The sequence below is a fragment of the Rhipicephalus microplus genome, chromosome 3 (genome assembly GCF_043290135.1).
Source record: "Rhipicephalus microplus isolate Deutch F79 chromosome 3, USDA_Rmic, whole genome shotgun sequence".
Taxonomy (NCBI): domain Eukaryota; kingdom Metazoa; phylum Arthropoda; class Arachnida; order Ixodida; family Ixodidae; genus Rhipicephalus; species Rhipicephalus microplus.
The window spans coordinates 10641666-10656709 of record NC_134702.1 but is presented as its reverse complement, the minus strand read 5'-3'; the positions used below and the strand labels follow the sequence as shown (position 1 = coordinate 10656709).

Below are 15044 nucleotides of genomic sequence, written 5' to 3'. Positions count from 1 at the left end.
TTCTTTCTTTCTTTCTTTCTTTCCACGAGCTCACGATAGAGAGAGAATCAATCACTTTGCAGAACAGCACCTATACAAAAAAAAAAAGTTAGCGCCGTATCTGCATGTAATCTGCAAATGTCGTCGAAAGACGATAGTCTTGCGTGTGGAGAGAATGAACAAAACATTTATTCGATGTTCTGCGCAAGAAAAATGGTGAATGGTATTCCTGGGGCGCTCGTTAGAGTGCCTCGAGCGTGCAGCGGAGGCGAACGAGCGCATCAAGTCTCGTCACACGTGAGACATGAGCGTCATCTGGCAGTTTTATTTGGAAAACAAAGCGCGTGGCACTAAGACGGGCGTGCGCGCCCGTCTCAGAGGTGATAAGGTGTAGAACGCAAGGCGACGGGTAGGGGCCACCACCATCTCGTCTTAGCAAAGCGTTGGAAGCACTCGCGTCTTCGTGCAAGCGTTGCTCTTTCAGCGCAGCGTGATAAGCGCTACGGTCCTTGTAATTACTTATGCATATGCTTTTTCTAGTAAAAGACGAACATGTAGAATATCTGCGTGTTCTTATGGTGCGTCAGATCTGCGTAATTGCTTTTTAATTGACAATCGCACACGTATGAACGTTGATTCTTGAGCAACATTGGTGGGCGCTGCGGATGGGGTCGGCCGTTCGGGGTATCGGCTGGTGCTGTTTAGAGTACCTGGTTCGCGGTAACGGTGGACAAACCGACAAATTTACAGACAGACAGACAGACAGACAGACACACAGACAGACAGACAGACAGACAGACAGACAGACAGACAGACACACAGACAGACAGACACACACACAGACAGACAGACAGACACACACACAGACAGACAGACAGACAGACAGACAGACAGACAGACAGACACACAGACACACACACAGACACACACACAGACACACAGACAGACAGACACACACACAGACAGACAGACACACACACAGACACACACACAGACACACACACAGACACACAGACACACAGACACACACACAGACAGACACACAGACACACACACAGACAGACAGACAGACAGACAGACAGACAGACAGACAGACAGACAGACAGACAGACAGACAGACAGACAGACAGACAGACAGACAGACAGACAGACAGACAGACAGACAGACAGACAGACAGACAGATAGATAGATAGATAGATAGATAGATAGATAGATAGATAGATAGATAGATAGATAGATAGATAGATAGATAGATAGACAGACAGACAGACAGACAGACAGACAGACAGACAGACAGACAGACAGACAGACAGACAGACAGACAGACAGACAGACAGACAGACAGACAGATAGATAGATAGATAGATAGATAGATAGATAGATAGATAGATAGATAGATAGATAGATAGATAGATAGATAGATAGATAGATAGACAGGCACAGATAGATAGATAGATAGATAGATAGATAGATAGATAGATAGATAGATAGATAGATAGATAGATAGATAGATAGATAGATAGATAGATAGATAGATAGATAGATAGATAGATAGATAGATAGATAGATAGATAGATAGATAGATAGATAGACAGACAGACAGACAGACAGACAGACAGACAGACAGACAGACAGACAGACAGACAGACAGACAGACAGACAGACAGACAGATAGATAGATAGATAGATAGATAGATAGATAGATAGATAGATAGATAGATAGATAGATAGATAGATAGATAGATAGATAGATAGATAGATAGATAGATAGATAGATAGATAGATAGATAGATAGATAGATAGATAGATAGATAGATAGATAGACAGACAGACAGACAGACAGACAGACAGACAGACAGACAGACAGACAGACAGACAGACAGACAGACAGACAGACAGACAGACAGACAGATAGATAGATAGATAGATAGATAGATAGATAGATAGATAGATAGATAGATAGATAGATAGATAGATAGATAGATAGATAGATAGATAGACAGACAGACAGACAGACAGACAGACAGACAGATCAAACTTTTTGCGTCGAAGGTCCCCAGTAAAGACAATCGTCTTTAATACACGTGTGACAGGTGGCGCGCCTTCGAGGTTCCGCATTTCTTCGCCCTCCCGGACTCCCCGGTTCTTTTTTCGCAGTCACAACGCCAACGACGCACATGAGGAAATACGAGCTCCGCTCGGAAAACTGGGCTGCTGGCACTGCTTACACCGTTAACATTATGTGGTAATCAACGCGTCACTGACAAGACCTTGCGAGGCAATGAGATAGATAGATACTTCCAACTGGAGCGACACGGCGAGGTTCTCTTCGTGGTGCCTTGCGTCACGGGTGCATGTTGTTCAGGGCGGACCGCCAACGCTTCTGCAGTCTTCTTCTTCGGCTTGGAATCATGCTTGGCAGTGCCCCGTGTTTGATAGCACAACAAGCCTGCCTGTTGTCACTCCGATAATCTCCGAATGCTCATCAGCATCGTCATCACCCAGCCACAAGTTTATAAGCAGCCGTCATCCCCCGCGCGACTTCAGTGGGCATGGTCGAGCAGCAGCTATGCAGTCGACTAAGAACCCGTTTTTTCTTCTACTCCAGTTGCTGACGATGCTGGCTTCCGCCCCCTGCAAAGAAGCTCTAACGGACGGCTTTCACCTACCTTCGAAGGGCGCTTCCAACTGGAGCGACACGGCGAGGTTCTCTTCGTGGTGCCTTGCGTCACGGGTGCATGTTGTTCAGGGCGGACCGCCAACGCTTCTGCAGTCTTCTTCTTCGGCTTGGAATCATGCTTGGCAGTGCCCCGTGTTTGATAGCACAACAAGCCTGCCTGTTGTCACTCCGATAATCTCCGAATGCTCATCAGCATCGTCATCACCCAGCCACAAGTTTATAAGCAGCCGTCATCCCCCGCGCGACTTCAGTGGGCATGGTCGAGCAGCAGCTATGCAGTCGACTAAGAACCCGTTTTTTCTTCTACTCCAGGTTGGTAAATTTCACTCATGCCACTCTAAAAAGTCAAACAACCTGTGTCTGCTGCTTCTACCATGCCCAAGTGTACTTTTTTTATGTATTTGCGAATGTGTTCATGTTGTGAAACTATTGCTTTTGAGTGGTGACGTCGAATCCAATCCAGGTCCCAATAATTCTTCTAGTCTTCCTGATGAGCTGGCTGAAGTCGTGAAGGCAATTAATGCGCACGTTGACGCACGCCATAAAGAATTAAAAACAGTTCTTGATGAATTGAAGTCCAGCCAGGCGATTTTGGAGCAAACTGTGTCAGATATTAACTCAAGATTGGTTGCTGTAGAAGCTCGTGTAAATTCCTTCGACAAAATGCCTCCAAGTAACCTGCAGCAAACTATAAGTGATACTGTTCGTGGGGCGAACGCTGAATTACGTTCACGCCTAGATGATTTCGAGGATAGGTCACGGCGAGAAAACCTTCTATTCTTCGGAATACCTGATGCTGCAGCCGAAACATGGTCGCAGTCCGAAGATAAGGTTCGCGAGATTATGTCCACTCTAGGTCTCCAACTGCCGACCGATGCCATTTCACGTGCGCATAGGCTTGGTTCATACGCAAATAAGAAGTGCCGTCCTGTAATTGTAAAGCTTTCTAATTTTAAGGTTAAGGAAAGCATTATGGCAAATAAGGCCAAATTAAAAGGTATCGGTGTCAGCTTAAGTGAAGATTTTTGCAAAGAAACTAGGAACACGCGTAAAAAATTGTACGAGTACGGAAAGTTGACTGGTCAACAGTTTGCAGTGCGTTACAACAAGTTATTCATTAACAAAAAATGCTTCGTTTACTGCAGTCAAACCGACAGCGTTTGTGAACTTACCCGTGAATTTACTTCTTCACTTTCCCCTTCAAGTACCAATATTCCTAGCAGTGTTCTTCCCTCTTCCTAGCAATCCCAACCTACTAAACGTGCCGCAACACTTGAACCAGTTTCAGTCTTGTTTACAAATATTAGAAGTGTGCTAAGTAAACGTGACGAGTTATCTTCTATAATTGATGACTGTTCTGCGGACATAGTAGTGTTAACAGAAACTTGGTTGTCAAGTAAAATTCGCAACACTGAGGTTTTACACTGCAAAAACACCTACAATTTTTACAGATCAGATCGTATAACAAGAACAGGGGGCGGTGTTCTTATCGCGATATCAGATAGACTTTCCTCTCATATTGTTCCCATAAGTTCGCCACTAGAAATCGTATGCGCGTGCGTTCGATTTGCGTATCAGGACGTGATTTTGTGCGTTTGCTACCGACCGCCTCGCTGCCCCTCAGACTTTTGCGAAAACTTCCATGACTGTTTGCACGCAGTTTCTGTCAGGTACCCAAATTCTCATATATTTGTCATGGGCGATTTTAATTTCCCAGAAGTTACTTGGGGCAGTGGGGATGGAACGGCTAGCTGTCTTTCAGCGGAAGGTAATTGCTTTTTAAACATATGCAATGATTTTAATTTAACCCAAGTAATCCATGAACCCACGCGCATCACAGCATTTTCTTCAAATATACTTGATTTGGTTTTCACAACTAATCCTTCGGTCATTTCATCGATTCACTACCTACCCGGGCTTAGTGATCATCGCATTGTACACTTCACCTGCGCAATGCAACCACAGCGTCCTATGCACGCAACTAAAGTTATAAAAGATTATGCGAAAGCTGATTATGCATCTATATGTACTGAGTTGGAAGTTTTCACTGAAAAATACATTGCATGTGCCGCTGATAACACTGTAGAGGAGAACTGGGTATCGTTCAAAAATAAGTTTAATTCACTTATAGATTGTTATGTTCCTTTACGAACTGTTCGAACGGCGTTCCGCTCTCCGTGGTTCACATCAGCACTTCTTCGCTTACGTAATAAAAAAAAACGACTTTACCGCAGCGCTTCATCATCTGACACCACGGAGAGATGGGCGGCTTATCACAACGCAACATTAGAATACAAAAAAGCTTATGCAGTTGCTAAACATAGTTTCTTCAGCGATACCCTTCCCTCTCTTCTACAGTCTAACCCTCGTAAGTTTTGGTGTCTAGTAAATGGTCCAAAAAATAAGAACATTGATCTTTGTGACGAACTTGGTTTGGCGATTGCAAGTGACAGGTGCTGCGAGGCTTTGCAAGACGTATTTAAAAAATCATTTTCCGTTGACAACTCCAATCATTTACCAATTCAAGCCGATCCTGGATATCCCCGAATGGAACCAATCATCATTGATCAATTGGGGCTATTTCACCTCATATTAAAAATGAAAGCCTCGGCACCTGGCATAGATGGAATCGCTCCCCAATTTCTCAAACAAACTGCCACTTATTGTTCAGTCATTTTTTCACAGCTCTTTTCACAGTCATTACAAAATGCCTCATTGCCCAGTGACTGGAAGGCGGGGAAGGTGGTTCCTGTGCCTAAACCAGGTGACTCATCTAATCCTTCTAACTACAGGCCCATCACTTTGACTAGTATTCCATGTAAGCTTCTCGAACACATAATCTATTCTAACTTAATTATATTTCTCGAAGAAAATAACTTCTTTCACAACAGTCAGCATGGTTTTAGGAAACACTACTCATGTGAAACCCAACTACTTCTCTTCACCAACGACTTATTTTCAGCTTCTGACACTGGCTCCATTATCGATTGCATTTTCCTTGATTTTCAAAAAGCTTTTGACACCGTTTCTCACCGTTTACTCCTACTAAAACTAAGCATGCTAAATATTGACTCAAACACATTACGATGGATCGAATGCTTCTTATCTAACAGAACCCAACATGTAACAGCTAACGATCATGACTCACGCAATTGTTCAGTAATCTCTGGTGTGCCGCAAGGTTCTGTCCTTGGACCCTTACTCTTTCTAATTTATATTAATGACCTTCCATCCAGCATTACATCAACAATCAGGCTATTTGCCGACGATTGTGTCATCTACCGCATAATAACTAACTCTCATGATTCATCACTACTTCAATCTGATCTTGACAACATTACATCTTGGTGCTCACTCTGGTCAATGAAACTAAATATTGGCAAGTGCAAAATAATGAGGATCTCTCGAGGAAGTACTGACTGCACTAGCCCTGTTTATTCAATTTCTAATTTTCTGTTGTCGTCTGTCAATACTTACAAATATCTTGGTGTTCACATAGATAACAATTTAACATGGAATAATCATGTCAGTTATGTGATTAACAATGCTAACCGCACTCTCGGCTTCTTGCGCCGTAACTTTTCATTAGCACCTGTTTCATTAAAACTTCTTCTTTATAAAACACTAGTCAGATCTAAACTCGAATACGCCTCATCAATCTGGGATCCTCATTCTTGTTCACTTGTTAATGCACTGGAAGCCATCCAAAATCGCTCAGCTCGCTTCATTGTCGCTAATTACTCCCGTACCGCTAGCATCTCATCAATTAAAAATTCCCTAGACCTTCCTACCCTTTCTAACAGGAGGAAACAGGCCCGACTCTGTCTCTTTCACAAAATTTTTTTTATGAATCCTGAAATAAAGGGCACATTGTTCTCGTCACCTTCTTACGTTTCATCTCGCATCGACCATAACTTCAAAGTCCATGTGCCACTCTGCCATACCAACATATACTTCCACTCCTACGTGCCGAAGACTTCATCCGAATGGAACCACCTTCCTGCCTCCATCGCCAGCAACCCTGATCATGCATCATTCAAGACTGCCATCTCTAACTTGTAACCACTCCTCTCTGTAACGCCGCAAATGGCATTGAGAGTATTTAAATAAATAAATAAATAAATAAATAAATGAGTATATGAACCAGGTCGATTTAATCCAAAGTACATAAGCTAACACGGTCGCCACCAGCTTACTATCTAAACGCACAGAAGACTTCACTTTCTCTTAGCTTCAACTTTGTCTAGTATTAAATTTCGCGCATATTTAACTGGTAGCTCGCATAAAAATTAGGGAGACGGTCACATCTTCTCGGTCTTCAGTTTCGCCGGGGCAGCCACACTGATAGACTACTTGCAATCAATGTATAAATTCAACTAAAGCCTAGATCTTCTTTTACCCCACACATTTTGCCGTTGCCTACTCTTTATTTAGAACATTTTATGTATAGATATACTAAGTGCACGTCAACAAAGATTATCGCATATACCGAAATGAAGAAACGTTTAGCCAAATTACCGTTTATAGATTGGGCGTGCGAACACGCACACCAAATCTAGACAACAGAAAGACAAGAACTGCTGGTCGCGTGAATCAGCTAATTGTGAGTGAGTTTTTTTTATGTTTTTGTCATGACTTCTCCCTCACTTGCACACTCACTCTCTCAACATTGCCTACCTATCAGCTCAGCTCTCTTATCCTAAACATTCGGTCAAAGCCGTACACGATTCCTAAACGTAATACAAGAGATGGCGATACGTAAGCCAGAAAACGTCCGCAAGAACACTCGGGTATCTTGGCCCGCGTTCACAATGTGGTTCGCATAAGCGAAGAAAATTCGCGAAACACGGCACGCGCCATGGCGATCGTGAAAACACTCGATATGATAGCGAAGGTGCCTCGGCAACTGACAAAAACAGATATTTAAGAAATACAAAAAAAAGGGGGGGGGGGGCTCTTCGCAGATCCGGTTTGCGCCCGTTACCAAGCAGACATCCTGTCTCTTGGCACGCAGTCGAGAGGTAATACGTGCTGCTCGCATTAATGTGAATGAGATGGTCGACGACAATCGAAGCCACACACCCACGCGCCCACAGGAGAGAGCGCCTTGGGTGCAGCCGGCCGAATTCAGGCCAGCCCACTTGCGTTCTTTGCGTGGACACTCGGGAAATTGGACTCGGCGCCGAAATGCAGTTGATGGGTGAAACCCGTGACCTATTCCTGATCGGTAACAATCTCAGACGGCGATTCGGGGTTTCCACAAGATCGGGGCCAATGGGAAGGTTGGAAAGCGAGAAAGGCCACCTCCCAGGTTGCGTTTGAAAGCCAGGACAATCTTATCACGCTCTCACGAAGGCCGCGTCGCGAGGAAAGGGGCACGGATGCCGGAGGCACCAGTCTGCCGTCGGTGTTGTCGAGAAATACGAAGAGCAATTATGCCGACGAACTCGGCATCGTACACCGTCTAGTGCGTCTGAGTAGCCAGAAACACGTGCAGGATACCATCGTGTGAAACGGAACGGGAAGCAGAGCGGACAAAGACTGCACATAATCAGCGCGTGCGCGTTCAGCGCCTATAAACAACGTGTAATGTGATGCAGTCGCTCGTAGCGTTATAGTTATCGTGAACAGAGCCGTTAGCACCGTACACGTAGATCTTCGTGCGAGACTCATCGCACAGCAATCAATTTCTGCCAGTGCACAGGTGCAACCAGTACTTGGTTATGCCGATATTAGAAGCTCAGAACAAACCAGCGCATTTCGGCTTATAACCGTTTCAGCCGCATCCTTCGTGTCCTCTTGAATTCCTTTTCTTTATGCAGGATAGGAAACCATAGGTTTTCATGCTGGCAACCCGGCCTTTGGTCGGACTCTTTTTTTTTCCTCTCTCTCACTCTCTATCTCTTGAACTAATATCTTGCAACGGTGATGTCTAATCGTGCTTCCGAACGAGACAAGTTTCCCAGCTTGATTGCCTCCGGAAATTTGGCTGTCCGTAACCTTTAGGACCATTGACCGTATAGAGTCATTTGGTAAAGCACCCGACGCGTCCAATCTATGCGTTGTGTGCTGCTTGTATACTCAAGGTTCAGGTGATGTGTTCAGGTAATAAAGTTCTTTGTCTGTCAATAAAGTTCTTTGTCTGTCTGTCTGTTCTCGCCATCGGCTACGCACGTGCACGACGGCCGTCGGCAGCCGGGATGCGCTGTCGAATCGTGCTCACAGCTCGCACCCGGCACAATCCCCGAGCGACACAGTTCGCGGCATTAAAAAGCGATCGCCGCGTTTCGTTCCGCCGCGCCAGCCGGCCGTCGACTTTTCCGGCATAGCTTCCCGAGCCGAGCTTCGCGGAACCGCACTGCGAGGAAGCTACTGGCGCTGCGGCTTCCCAAACGACCTCCCCGCAGATGCACCCATGGATGGCGTTCACATCCTTTCCTTCTCGTCTCGCGCCTCTCCGCTGACGATGCCGGCTCGTGCATTTCTTTTTCCACGACGTTGTGGCCGCGACGCCTGTGCCGGGGAGTGCAGCTCCGCTGCGAAATTCCGTGCTATGCGGGAAACGCTCGTATCGTGGCTGCGATCGCAGGCGAGCGAGACGCCCCGAGAGATTTGCGGTTCAACGAGGCCGCCTCTAAACGTGGAAAAAAAAAAGAGCGCGAGCCTCCCTGCGAGCTACGCACGCTTGCAGACTTTCGCTGAGGAAAGTACAGCAGTGTCAACCGTACACGCTCACTGTAATCCCCGCGTTGAAGCTCCTTCCCTCTCACAAGAGTCGTGTTTTTTTGTTTGTTTTTTTTTTTTGCTCAATGCCTCTTGGTGCAGTTCAGCTCTCTACAAACCACGTCATCGCATGTAGATATGATAACTCGCCACCATCATTTGAGCTCATCAGCCAGCCGAACGCCTAGTGACTGTTTCCTTTACGTCAGCTTCCTCACAGCTTGCAGTGTTTCTCAGTCGGACTTCGTGACGTCAAATGGAGTGATTCCGTGCTGCCATCGCACAGTTGTAATCTTTTTTTTTATATAATAACGGTTATTCTGTGTGCTCGTAACGGCACTCGCTCATTCAAACGTAATGCACGAGAAGAGTCTCATAAAATCTTTGCGATAGAGCATTAGGCCCACGAACCTCGGAATCGTAAGTCATCCACTCTGTGTGTGCCCCATGTAGCGACATTTCTCTCGCCTGACGGCTTTACCACCTTTTCGTGTAATCTTTATCTGGGTGCCGTTTACACTGAAGTTCTGCGATTCCCCGGACCCACGTCGCTTCATCGCCGAGCGTTCCAAGAAGTCAGAGTCGTGCCGACAGCGTCGCTATTCAAGAGAGGTGAATACTTCTTCAATTCACCCGCGACAGCTTGCCTATGCAACCACGGAAGAACATGAGTCTACTCTATCGTGGCGCAAGGCGCACGGCTAGAGCGAGAGAACACGTTAAAAATTTTGGTGGGCACCGTGACGTAATTTACACTGACGTGGCAAATTCCGATCATTCATATTCTAACAGCTGTAAATTACTACGAACATTCCAATATAACCATCTCGGCCTCAGTGCGAACGCATTGTACGACAAGAGTGGTCATGTGGGCTTGTTGGTGAAACATTTGAAAGAAATTTATGCAGCGCGAGGCGAAAAAAACGAACACAGGAAAGAATAGACTGAGAGGACAGAGCGCTACTAGCAACAACATGTTTTGCTAGTAGCGCTCTGTCCTCTCAGTCTATTCTTTCCTGTGTTCGTTTTTTTCGCCTCGCGCTACATAAATTTCTTCCATTGTACGAGCACAGCTGAAGCAACTGCCATAGCATTGGAAATAAAACAAGCAGACGCAAACGGGTACTCAGTAACAGACATGACAGACTCGTAAGCGGTTTGTCGAATGTTAATAAACGGACGTCTAACCCGACTAAACCTTAGTCTGCTAGGTGAAGTACTTCACGAATCCTACAGCAAGCATCACATGGTGTCAGGGACACTCGGGTGCCCCAGGAAATGAACGGGCGCACGGACTATAGCTCGCGAACTAGCGAACCCCAAGCTGACAACTCCCCGACTGAAATACCAAATGTCAACAACCCAGACGACATCCTGGAGCACCAGCGTCGGGAACGGCAAATGCACGCGTCTCTGCATCCCCAGCTCGGAGTAGGAGACGCTCGCAAATACCGAAAGATAGAAACACCTATCCGCTCTTGGCACTATGGCACGCAATGTGGCCAACGGTGTACGCCGGTCAATGCCCATGGTGTGGAAGGCGGCCGTCTCTTCCCCACATTATGTGGGAATGAATGTTCAGGCCACAAAATGTAATCTCTCCGCAGGTACATACCTTACTAAGGGAGCCATGGGAGGCCGTTCTCGCTCGAACCGACTTGGAGACCCAGAATGGTCTCTTGGATCAGGCTGAGCATACAGCAATGACCGCTGGAGTCCTGGACTAGGGACCCACCCCTGTCGCTCTCCTGTCTCTCTTGTTTTTGAATAAAGTTTTTCAATCAATCAATACTCGAACTCAATCAATACTCGAATTCACTCGAACTGCCGTCTCTTGCCTTTCGTCGTATGCCCTGCCGCCTCTGTCTATATCAGAACATTTATCATATTATTCCGACTCTTCGCGAGGCACTTATTTTTCAGCCTTCTTACGTATCACCTAGAATTGATCATCCTAATAAAGTTGGCGTTATGTCATGTCTAACCAAAACTTGTAGTGATCCATTTATTCCCAGAACATCAGTACACTGGAATCACCTTCCCGGATCTGTGGCCATCTTGACCGACCATCACTTGTTTTGTTCTGCGCTATAGCATTGTATGAATGCCCACACTTAGTTGTTCTGTTTGTACACAACGTTTACATTTTGTTCTTCTTTGTTTTGTTTTCATTTTTTTATTATTAGCTAACATTGTATGAGTAAAAAATCGTGTTTCACCCCCCTCCACGATGCCTTTGGTCCGGAGGGTATTACGAGAAAAAAAATACAACCACGGAGTGCCTACCGCGAGGTACGAGCCCACGTTGATAACGACCCAATACTTCTCAGGCGTCCAAGACTGCGCGGGTGTCTCCTCGCAAACGGTTTGTTCCCCGTCACAATTCGTCGCCCATTCGTCGTGTCAGCGTCGAAAGAAAGAGGCTGCGGTCGTCCTCGCGCATGGAAGGGTGAATAATTCCTCAGGGAACACGGTAACTGCCACTGCACATGCAGTGACGGGGAGCTCATTTTCTTTCCTTTGTGTGAGAGGGCGCAGTTCGCGTCGGGGAGCCAGCAGCGAGTAATGTATGCGTATTCACGCTGCATGGCGGGTGCCGCCCCGTCGGCGACGGCCGCAGGTTGTGTCGGCCGCCGCGCCCAGTTGGACTTTCTGGGACGACCGTGTGCACCTCGCTAATACCGTGCAGTGCTGCCGAAGCTACACGGCAGGTGCCTCAAACTCGCCTCAGCTAGCGGACCGAAATCAAATGTTCACTGTCCTGTAGGGGCCGGGAATTCAACAGAGGGGATTTCAACAGAGGGGATTTCAACAGAGGGGATTTCAACAGAGGGGATTCAACAGGGGGTTTTCATCAGATGTCCCCGAACGCCGACACTCGAAAAAAAAAAAAACATTTCTCATATTTCATACATGGATCATTTCTGAAAGAGACGTGGCATCGATGTCTGAGAAACAAACTCATCTCCAGAACGACTGCAATCTGTGGACGCAGATTGTAAGATACTGATATCTTGTTTCGCGGTGATTTTTCAACACACAGTGAGCCCATGAGGTGCTCTAGGAAAGAACACGCTTTAGGCCAGCCAAGTCTCTGTAGCTTACCCGAACAAGGCGTGCTTAATCGCGATGGGCGAGTAAACAGTGCGAGTACCACTTGGCAAAGTCAAACATTTTGTTCCTTGTGAAGCCGCAGGCCGCGTGTTTGACGCCTGCTTCCCGGCGTGGGACGAGACGGTCAATGCCGAGTAGCACTATGAAGTGACGCTTTAACAAACGCATTTAGATTGTGGGCAAGACGTTTAGTCATTGGCAAAATGCTCACTGAGGGTGAACGAAGCATGTGACGTCATCGTCAGAGGAACACGAGTGTTGAAGATTGGGCGAGTTGGTTCGTCGTACTCACTGTCGCGATTGTGGATGTTCCCCCATGTTTGATCAATGTGAAGTGGTTAAAAAATACCCATCACAATTAACTCGGGGAAATTATAGAAGCGCATTGTATAGCAAGAGCTGGCAGCACGTGTATTAGCACCCCGTCTTTGGGTTTATCTGAACATGAAGTGGCCTTCCTTAATCAGCATAACCGCCTATGAATCTGTGATATGTGACGATGCGATGTTGCGTGTAATCTTGTCGTTGCGTTGGGTGGTTTTGTATGCTGGCGCCGGTCTACATATTTGATGCAGTTTGACAATAAAGCTCAGTTGGAAGTTAGCGCTCTGTCCTCTTGTGTCGGTCTGCTCGGCCGTTTCTTCTTCCCCATATTGCGCTATACCAGTTCAAGTACGTCAAAGGAAGCCGTATACCGTTATTCTCCTGCATCTCATGGAGTGATGCGAATGTCATTTAGTTATCCTACACCTTAACCGGCTAATGCTCTTGGCGGAAAATAAATAGCCGTCATGATTGTGAAGCGACTCCCGCTTCTTTTTTTTCTTTTTTAAGAAAGGTCTAACATGTGACAGCATCCGCACAATCACGGCAGTCTTCACCCCCTATTTAAAAACAAAGGTGTAAGCAGTGTAAGTGCCAACCTTAAGGAACCAGTGAAATTTGTTATAGTTATTTGACCCCTGTTACTCGAACAAAAAAAAAAGCTATTTCCGTGGAACTTAGCGTTTGTACCCCTATGAAAGTACCTCGGTTACCATCCCCGATTCTTACATCGCCCCTCACCCCTTCCCCCAGTGCAGGGTAGCAAACCGGACGTGCGTCTGGTTGACCTCCCTGCCTTTCATTTCTTCCCTTCCTCATCCTCCTCCTCCTTACATCGCCGTGAAGGTGAATCGGACAGTGACCTTGTATTTTGTTTGGCACGCTAACCACACTTGGCGTGTTTTCCTTCCGATTAAAAAGCGTGACGTTGCGTAGAGCGCAATTACGCGGAATACGTATGCCCGGTAAACGCGTTCCACGTGGCTGCAACTATGCGAGCCTACTGATCGCGCAGTCAAGGGTAATTCAGTTGGCCTTCTCAAACGGGTTGCGCTGGCGACTATCGATTGATAGATATGTGGGGCTTAACGTCCCAAAACCACCCTATGGTTATGAGAGACGCCGTAGCGGAGGGCTCCGGAAATTTCGACCACCTGGGGTTCTTTAACGTGCGCCCAAATCTGAGCACACGGGCATACAACATTTCCGCCTTCATCGGAAATGCAGCCGCCGCAGCCGGGATTCGAACCCGCGACCCGCTGGCGACTATCGTCAATGGCTGCTGATTTCACTGTCAAGAGTCTCGATGAACCACGAGTACTAACGGCAGGCGAAGCGATCGTTTGAGCTCGTACGATATGCGATTCGTAGAATATGAAACGTATGCTTGGCCGTGTTCGTAATCTACAGTAACACTTTTTTTTTTTTTGCCCTAAAGAACTTACTTCGCAAGTTTGTACGCATAGTTCCAGCATGAACTGAACAGTCCAGCTTCGTTTATCGTATCATGTTTACGCAGAACAATATCAGGACGTATTAGCATTACCACACTAAATATGTGAACACAATGACTTTATTATGCTGAGAAGTAACCCGCAAAATCACAACGTACGTTGAAACTATGCCATTCGGAATAACAGTAAAATGTGAAACCTTGTGCACACCTCACAAAGTCACGAAATGGAAGGCTCATTCCTCTTTTTCACACAATGTTCATGCAGAATTACTTTTCTCGAAACTGGTCGGTTACGCCACTCACAGCGCTTAATTAAGTTACGTGCGTGGACTACAACAAATATGCGGCCCACGATAGTTAAACGTACGCATGTACGCCTGCTCTGACGTAATCAAGCATTGGTAACAACACGCGTACGCAAGACACCCTCCTTACTAACCATCGTGCTATTTGTTATGTATTTTACTTATAGTTGACGGGGATTACTAATATTAACTGAGTCACCATTCCACCCCCGAACAACTACGCTTTTATTTTTTTATGAAACCACGTGCAAACCATCATAACTGTTACTGTTGATAACGTCTGTGCACACCTAAAGAGCTCGTAACACTGTAGCAGGTTTTACAAGGCCAAAGAGAAAACGCAAAATCAAAATAAAAGTAATGATACTGATGATTACGACGATGAAGATTAGGCGACTCTAAAGCTTCGCCTTTGCGAGTTGAACGCGATAGTGATATTCTGTCGGTTGTGTGCACTTCAAA

The 15044-nt window shown here is 46.2% G+C and overlaps 2 protein-coding genes across 5 annotated transcripts in view; one reads left to right on the top strand and one right to left on the bottom strand.

Annotated features, from left to right (window-relative positions):
• LOC119182544 (carboxypeptidase D) overlaps positions 1 to 15044 on the bottom strand; it is a 155467-nt gene that overhangs the window by 45863 nt on the left and 94560 nt on the right. The gene's annotated exons all lie outside the window — the stretch shown is intronic.
• Positions 2284 to 4049, top strand: LOC142803589 (uncharacterized). Its single transcript, XM_075888873.1, has one exon. It carries the CDS (start codon positions 2550 to 2552, stop codon positions 3900 to 3902), a length of 1353 nt encoding a protein of 450 aa, XP_075744988.1. The 5' UTR covers positions 2284 to 2549; the 3' UTR covers positions 3903 to 4049.

Bases quoted from the DNA above. Each gene is read 5' to 3' on its own strand.
- LOC142803589 (XM_075888873.1), top strand. From the start codon at position 2,550: ATGCAGTCGACTAAGAACCCGTTTTTTCTTCTACTCCAGTTGCTGACG.